This window comes from Pseudophryne corroboree, chromosome 10, assembly GCF_028390025.1.
Source record: "Pseudophryne corroboree isolate aPseCor3 chromosome 10, aPseCor3.hap2, whole genome shotgun sequence".
NCBI lineage: Eukaryota > Metazoa > Chordata > Amphibia > Anura > Myobatrachidae > Pseudophryne > Pseudophryne corroboree.
Genome location: NC_086453.1, coordinates 187,052,157 through 187,061,450, shown reverse-complemented (window position 1 = coordinate 187,061,450; position 9,294 = coordinate 187,052,157). Strand labels below are relative to the sequence as shown.

General features: G+C 45.9%; 1 protein-coding gene across 1 annotated transcript; it reads left to right on the top strand.

The window, feature by feature from the left end:
- Positions 1-6,075: 6,075 nt before the first annotated feature.
- On the top strand, positions 6,076-7,014 carry LOC134965375 (olfactory receptor 4E2-like). The gene has a single exon (XM_063941841.1). The coding sequence runs from the start codon at positions 6,076-6,078 to the stop codon at positions 7,012-7,014; it is 939 nt and encodes a 312-aa protein (XP_063797911.1).
- The last annotated feature ends 2,280 nt before the right edge of the window (positions 7,015-9,294 follow it).

Sequence of the window (9,294 nt, the reverse complement as noted above, 5' to 3'; positions counted from 1 at the left end):
ACCCTGTAGCACACTGAATGAGCCAAAATTCACATTATAGCACACTGAATGAGCCGAAATTCACCTTGTAGCACACTGAATGAGCCGAAATTCCCCTTGTAGCACACTGAATGAGCCGAAATTCCCCTTGTAGCACACTGAATGAGCCAAAATTCACATTGTAGCACACTGACTGAGCCGAAATTCACATTGTAGCACACTGAATGAGCCGAAATTAACCCTGTAGCACACTGAATGAGACGAAATTCACATTATAGCACACTGAATGAGCCAAAATTCACATTGTAGCACACTGACTGAGCCAAAATTCACCCTGTAGCACACTGAATGAGCCGAAATTCACATTGTAGCACACTGAATGAGCCGAAATTCACCCTGTAGCACACTGAATGAGCCAAAATTCACCCAGTAGCACACTGAATGAGCCAAAATTCACATTATAGCACACTGAATGAGCCGAAATTCACCTTGTAGCACACTGAATGAGCCGAAATTCACCCTGTAGCACACTGAATTAGCCAAAATTCACATTATAGCACACTGAATGAGCCGAAATTCACCTTGTAGCACACTGAATGAGCCGAAATTCACCCTGTAGCACACTGACTGAGCCAAAATTTACATTATAGCACACTGAATGAGCCGAAATTCACCCTGTAGCACACTGAATGAGCCGAAATTCACCCTGTAGCACACTGACTGAGCCGAAATTCACCCTGTAGCACACGGAATAAGCCGAAATTCACCTTGTAGCACACTGAATGAGCCGAAATTCCCCTTGTAGCACACTGAATGAGCCGAAATTCCCCTTGTAGCACACTGACTGAGCCGAAATTCACATTATAGCACACTGAATGAGCCAAAATTCACCTTGTAGCACACTGAATGAACCGAAATTCACCTTGTAGCACACTGAATGAGCCGAAATTCACCTTGTAGCACACTGACTGAGCCGAAATTCACCCTGTAGCACACTGAATGAGCCGAAATTCACCTTGTAGCACACTGAATGAGCCGAAATTCACATTATAGCTCACTGAATGAGCCGAAATTCCCCTTGTAGCACACTGACTGAGCCGAAATTCACATTATAGCACACTGAATGAGCCAAAATTCACCTTGTAGCACACTGAATGAACCGAAATTCACCTTGTAGCACACTGAATGAGCCGAAATTCACATTGTAGCACACTGAATGAGCCGAAATTCACCTTGTAGCACACTGACTGAGCCGAAATTTACCCTGTAGCACACTGAATGAGCCAAAATTCACCCTGTAGCACACTGAATGAGCCGAAATTCACCCTGTAGCACACTGACTGAGCCAGAATTCACATTATAGCACACTGAAAGAGCCAAAATTCACCTTGTAGCACACTGAATGAACCGAAATTCACCTTGTAGCACACTGACTGAGCCGAAATTCCCCCTGTAGCACACTGAATGAGCCGAAATTCACCTTGTAGCACACTGAATGAGCCGAAATTCACCTTGTAGCACACTGAATGAGCCGAAATTCCCCTTGTAGCACACTGACTGAGCCGAAATTCACATTATAGCACACTGAATGAGCCAAAATTCACCTTGTAGCACACTGAATGAACCGAAATTCACCTTGTAGCACACTGAATGAGCCGAAATTCACATTGTAGCACACTGAATGAGCCGAAATTCACCTTGTAGCACACTGAATGAGCCGAAATTCACCTTGTAGCACACTGACTGAGCCGAAATTCACCCTGTAGCACACTGAATGAGCCAAAATTCACCCTGTAGCACACTGAATGAGCCGAAATTCACCCTGTAGCACACTGAATGAGCCGAAATTCCCCTTGTAGCACACTGAATGAGCCGAAATTCCCCTTGTAGCACACTGACTGAGCCGAAATTCACATTATAGCACACTGAATGAGCCAAAATTCACCTTGTAGCACACTGAATGAACCGAAATTCACCTTGTAGCACACTGAATGAGCCGAAATTCACATTGTAGCACACTGAATGAGCCGAAATTCACCTTGTAGCACACTGAATGAGCCGAAATTCACCTTGTAGCACACTGACTGAGCCGAAATTCACCCTGTAGCACACTGACTGAGCCGAAATTCACCCTGTAGCACACTGAATGAGCCGAAATTCACCCTGTAGCACACTGAATGAGCCGAAATTCACATTGTAGCACACTGACTGAGCCGAAATTCACCCTGTAGCACACTGAATGAGCCGGAATTCACCCTGTAGCACACTGAATGAGCCGAAATTCACATTGTAGCACACTGACTGAGCCGAAATTCACCCTGTAGCACACTGAATGAGCCGAAATTCACCCTGTAGCACACTGAATGAGCCAAAATTCACATTATAGCACACTGAATGAGCCGAAATTCACCTTGTAGCACACTGAATGAGCCAAAATTCCCCTTGTAGCACACTGAATGAGCCGAAGTTCACCTTGTAGCACACTGACTGAGCCGAAATTCACCCTGTAGCACACTGAATGAGCCGAAATTCACCTTGTAGCACACTGAATGAGCCGAAATTCACCTTGTAGCACACTGAATGAGCCGAAATTCCCCTTGTAGCACACTGACTGAGCCGAAATTCACATTATAGCACACTGAATGAGCCAAAATTCACCTTGTAGCACACTGAATGAACCGAAATTCACCTTGTAGCACACTGAATGAGCCGAAATTCACCTTGTAGCACACTGACTGAGCCGAAATTCACCCTGTAGCACACTGAATGAGCCGAAATTCACCTTGTAGCACACTGAATGAGCCGAAATTCACCTTGTAGCACACTGAATGAGCCGAAATTCCCCTTGTAGCACACTGACTGAGCCGAAATTCACATTATAGCACACTGAATGAGCCAAAATTCACCTTGTAGCACACTGAATGATCCGAAATTCACCTTGTAGCACACTGAATGAGCCGAAATTCACATTGTAGCACACTGAATGAGCCGAAATTCACCTTGTAGCACACTGAATGAGCTGAAATTCACCTTGTAGCACACTGACTGAGCCGAAATTCACCCTGTAGCACACTGAATGAGCCAAAATTCACCCTGTAGCACACTGAATGAGCCGAAATTCACCCTGTAGCACACTGAATGAGCCGAAATTCCCCTTGTAGCACACTGAATGAGCCGAAATTCCCCTTGTAGCACACTGACTGAGCCGAAATTGACATTATAGCACACTGAATGAGCCAAAATTCACCTTGTAGCACACTGAATGAACCGAAATTCACCTTGTAGCACACTGAATGAGCCGAAATTCACATTGTAGCACACTGAATGAGCCGAAATTCACCTTGTAGCACTCTGAATGAGCCGAAATTCACCTTGTAGCACACTGACTGAGCCGAAATTCACCCTGTAGCACACTGACTGAGCCGAAATTCACCCTGTAGCACACTGAATGAGCCGAAATTCACCCTGTAGCACACTGAATGAGCCGAAATTCACATTGTAGCACACTGACTGAGCCAAAATTCACCTTGTAGCACACTGAATGAGCCGAAATTCACCCTGTAGCACACTGAATGAGCCAAAATTCCCCTTGTAGCACACTGAATGAGCCGAAATTCACCTTGTAGCACACTGAATGAGCCGAAATTCACATTGTAGCACACTGACTGAGCCGAAATTCACATTGTAGCACACTGAATGAGCCGAAATTAACACTGTAGCACACTGAATGACCCGAAATTCACATTATAGCACATTGAATGAGCCAAAATTCACCTTGTAGCACACTGACTGAGCCGAAATTCACATTGTAGCACACTGAATGAGCCGAAATTCACCTTGTAGCACACTGACTGAGCCGAAATTCACCCTGTAGCACACTGACTGAGCCGAAATTCACCCTGTAGCACACTGAATGAGCCGAAATTCACCCTGTAGCACACTGAATGAGCCGAAATTCACATTGTAGCACACTGACTGAACCGAAATTCACCCTGTAGCACACTGAATGAGCCGAAATTCACCCTGTAGCATACTGAATGAGCCGAAATTCACATTGTAGCACACTGACTGAGCCGAAATTCACCCTGTAGCACACTGAATGAGCCAAAATTCACCCTGTAGCACACTGAATGAGCCAAAATTCACATTATAGCACACTGAATGAGCCGAAATTCACCTTGTAGCACACTGAATGAGTCGAAATTCCCCTTGTAGCACACTGAATGAGCCGAAATTCCCCTTGTAGCACACTGAATGAGCCGAAATTCACATTGTAGCACACTGAATGAGCCGAAATTAACCCTGTAGCACACTGAATGAGCCGAAATTCACATTATAGCACACTGAATGAGCCAAAATTCACCTTGTAGCACACTGAATGAGCCGAAATTCACCTTGTAGCACACTGAATGAGCCGAAATTCACATTGTAGCACACTGAATGAGCCGAAATTGTGACAGCAGGGACAGCCAGAGTGACGACAGGGAGAGAGACAGTGATGACAGGGAGAGAGACAGTGATGACAGGGAGAGAGACAGTGACGACAGGGAGAGAGACAGTGAAGACAGGGAGAGAGGCAGGGAGAGAGAGTGACGACATGGAGAGAGACAGGGAGAGAGAGTGACGACGGAGAGTGACGACAGGGGGAAAGAGTGACGACAGAGAGAGTGACGACAGAGTGACGAGAGTGACGACAGAGAGAGTGACGACAGAGTGACGAGTGACGACAGAGAGAGTGACGACAGAGAGAGTGACGAGAGTGACGACAGAGAGAGTGACGACAGAGAGAGTGACGACAGAGATGACAGAGAGAGTGACGAGAGTGACGACAGAGAGAGTGACGAGAGTGACGACAGAGAGAGTGACGAGAGTGACGACAGACAGAACGACGACAGAGAGAGCGACGACAGAGAGAGCGACGACAGAGAGCGCGACGACAGAGAGCGCGACGGGGAGCGAGAGAGATGGGGAGCGAGAGAGACGGGGAGCGAGAGAGACGGGGAGCGAGAGTGACAACAGGGAGAGAGTGACGACAGGGAGGGAGTGACGACAGTGACGACAGGGAGAGAGTGATGACAGGGAAAGAGTGACGACAGGGAGAGAGTGACGACAGTGACGACAGGGAGAGTGACGACGGAGAGAGTGACGACGGAGAGAGTGACAACAGGGAGAGAGTGACGACAGTGACGACAGGGAGAGAGTGACGACAGGGAGAGAGTGACGACAGAGTGAGCGACGACAGAGTGAGCGACGGGGAGAGTGTGACGACAGGGAGAGAGTGTGACGACAGGGAGAGAGTGTGACGACAGGGAGAGAGTGTGACGACAGTGACGACAGGGAGAGAGTGTGACGACAGGGAGAGAGTGACGACAGGGAGAGAGTGACAACAGTGACGACAGGGAGAGAGTGACGACAGGGAGAGAGTGATGACAGGGAGAGAGTGACGACAGGGAGAGAGTGACGACGGAGAGAGTGACGACAGTGACGACAGGGAGAGAGTGACGACAGGGAGAGAGTGACGACAGAGGGACAGTAATGACAGTGGGACAGTGACGACAGGGAGAGTGACGACAGGGAGGGTGACAACTGTGACGACTGGGAGGGTGACGACAGGAACAGCAGGGAGAGAGGTGACAGCAGGGGAACATTACCTGATGTTGTTGCTGGCAGCAGTGAGCTGGCGCCGGGCGGCTGGTGAGTGGAAGCGGGTCCGGCGGCCGGCTGGTGAGTGGAAGCGGCGGCCGGCTGGTGAGTGGAAGCAGCGGGCGGCTGGTGAGCGGTGTGCGCGGGTGGCTGGCGGCGGGGAGAGCTGTGAGCTACAGCGCTTTACACAGCCGCCGGCCGCCGCGCAGGCACGGGGAGCACCATGTGCAGCAGGATGCCGCTTCCCTCGCCTCCTGCTGCACTTTCTGGGCTCATTTCCGGGTCAGTGGAAGAAGTGGCGGTATACCATACCGCCGTATACCGCCCCACTCATTACATAAGTAGGATTTATATATAAAAGAATAAATAACAAGAGTAGTACACAATTCTAGAACAAATGTTATTTAATGCGATTCCATCTTGTTTTCTAGTAAAGAGGTAAAGTAAAAGAAGATGAATTCTACAAACCAACACAAGATTCTGGAATTTACCCTCCTTGGCCTGGCCAGCTTTCCTAAACTAAGTATCCCATTGTTCATTCTCTTGCTCATTGTCTACATTCTGATACTGCTTGGGAATCTACTGATCATAGTAACGGTACATTTTGAGGCACGTCTCCATTCAGCCATGTATTATTTCCTTAGTAAGCTATCTGTTGTAGACCTGTGCTATGCAACAGTGACTGTTCCTAAAATGTTAGTCGATTTTCTTTCAAAGAGAAACACCATCTCCCCCAATGCCTGTATTACACAACTTTTTTTTTTACACTTCTTTGCAGGAACAGAGTGCATCCTTCTTACAGTAATGGCATATGACCGCTACGTTGCCATATGTAACCCACTACGATATTCTAGTATTATGAACAGCACTGTCTGTCACTTGCTTGAAGCTGTTTGCTGGGCTGCAAGTTTCATTCACTCCATTATCCAAACAATTTTAACATGTCAATTGAAGTTCTGTGGCCCAAACACAATAGACCATTTTTTCTGTGATATCCATCCTTTGTCTGTATTAGCCTGCTCAGATATTTTTCTTATTGAAGTAGTATTTGTTGCAAACAGTGGGATGATCTCTGCAGTTTGTTTTATTGTGTTGCTAATATCCTACGTGGGAATTATCAACACCATAGTAAAAACTCGAAGTGAAGGAGGGCTGGGAAAAGCATTTTCCACATGTGCCTCTCATCTAATTGTAGTCACTCTGTTTTTTGGACCTTGCGTTTTTATCTATTTGAGACCCGCTGTATCATACGCAGCAGATAAAACGGTGTCAATATTTTATACAGTTGTAACACCCCTATTAAATCCTATTATTTATACTCTAAGAAACAAAGAGGTAAAAACAGCCATTAGATCATTCCTGGAGAAAAAAATATTTCGAAGAAAAAAATAATAACATCAAGCTTCAAATGTTGAACACTATCTACTTTCATTTAATAGTTCCAATAAACAAGTGAAATACATGTAGCAAAATGACATGATACTTTTGTAGTTTCTTTCTAGATCTGCATAAACTTTTACATCCTAATTGTCATCAACCAAAATTGGTGGGGTTTGACTGGGGCTGTACAGTAGCGTAATTTATATTTTAATATGGTGGGTGTTTTGGTGGATCCCATTCCTCCAAGCAATGGCAGCAGATCAATGTTAGATGGAACCCCTAAAATCCCAGCCTGTCAATACACCCCTGAAGTTGTATCTCCAGGAACATTCCCTGTCTCTGCACATATGAATGAATAGCCACCCATTCTGCTTTTGATTTTGTATAAACTTGCTAGAATGTGGCTATAATTTAGGGTTTGAGGTAATGGTTAAGTTACATTTTGGTGTTTTGGTAACAGTTTGTGGTCCTGCTAACAACTGTGTTTTTGCTTGAGGATGAGGGTAAAATCCAAAATAGCAACCAAGACACCACACGCTATCCTATCCCCACATTCTTGTCTAAACTTCATCCCAAATTATAGCCTACACTTAATCCCAAATTCTATCTTAACCTTAAAACCTAACTGATTTTCAAACCCTAGCCTAACACTAACCCAGAACTATGCCAGTATAATTTAGGGATTGAGCTAAGACATACCTGTAGGTTACAGTTTGGAGTTTTGGTAGCAGTTAGGGGAATTGCAATAAACTGTGTCTTCTTGTGGTTGAGGGCAAGATCCTAAATAGTAACCAAAACACAAAACTTACTCTTACTCCATATTCCAGCCTTCCATTAAACTCTAGCCTACTCTTACTATAGCTTCTATTTCTACCCTAGTCCAAAACACTAGCCTAACTCAAACTGTAGCCTAACAGTGCAATAGAAGGGAAGTGCTGGCATCAGGAGCACACAGTTGTTATTCAAGAAATACCAGCACTACATAGAAACAAAACTTCCATTTTCCTCTGTATACTTAATAAATACAAAACCAAGTATACTAGCCTATAAAAGCCTGGCCACATCTTGGCTTTCATGCCTGAATAATCCCTTATTGTGTGCTGCTTGGAACGGAAGAGGCAAGTGCTTGAGAAGCCAGTGAACAGGGTAAGATGACAATATTTCCTACATATGGTAAGGTAATGTACAAGAGACTAAGGGGCAAATGTACTATTTGTCTCTTTTCGAAGCCACAATTTTTTGGTGCTTTTTAATTACTTGATTTAATGGGGAAATATTATTAAAAACAAGTGTGTTTTTTATTATTATTAGTATTATTATTATTGCCCATTTAAATCCAGTAGCCAAAATGAAGGTGGTTATGGTACAGCTAGCCATACAGCTAGAGATTTATCTGTCCAATCTGGCTGGTTGGAATGAAAACCTGGTAATGGATGAGAGCAAATGGTAATTGACCGTTTGCTACTAAATGCCGTAAAACTGACAAAAAGTTTGTTCACACAAATTGGTTAAATCAAATGGATTAAACCAATTTGTCTGATTGACCATTTTTGACTGTTTTCCAGTGTTGGGGAGCAAATGATAATTGTCATTTGCTCTCATCCATTACCAGATTTTAATTCCAACCAGCCAGATTGGACAGATAAATATTTAGGTGTATGGCCAGCTTAAGTGATGTATAGTAAATTTACTCCTGAATGTCAAAAATAATTCTCTATGTATATATAGCTAACACCAGGGCCGTAACTAGGTGTGTGCGAGAGGGGCCTCGCACACAGCGCAGAGCCCTGGGGAGCGTACAGTAACGGTCCTGATTTAACACTGTACGGAGCATCAGAGCTCCGTACAGCACCATTGCCCAGCCGTAGCCCGCCCCAGCACAGCAAGCCGCCTCAGCTCCACTGTACGGAGCATCAGAGCGGGGAGGCAGCTGTGTAACCCTGCGCAGAGTAGAGGCCGGCAGTGACCTGCACAGCACTCACCTCCGCAGCGCAATTATACAGCAGCGGCGCCGGTGACAGCATCACCACTCAGTGGTTGATGCTTCTGCTCCTCTCACGGGTGGCAGGGGCTGCCAGTATATTCCCCACTGCGCTGATTGCTTGTCCGGGCAGGGCCACCCACCTCCCCACCCCCTTCCCCCATGCCTGATACATATCTGCAGCCTGCCAGCAATCGGAGCTCAGCTCCGTTCAGGCAGCGTTCAGAGCATCTGCGCCTGTGCAGAAGATCATTGCAGGGGAATGCCAGCGGTGCAGCTTGTCAGCTGACAGCTGTGCACGGATCAGCCCC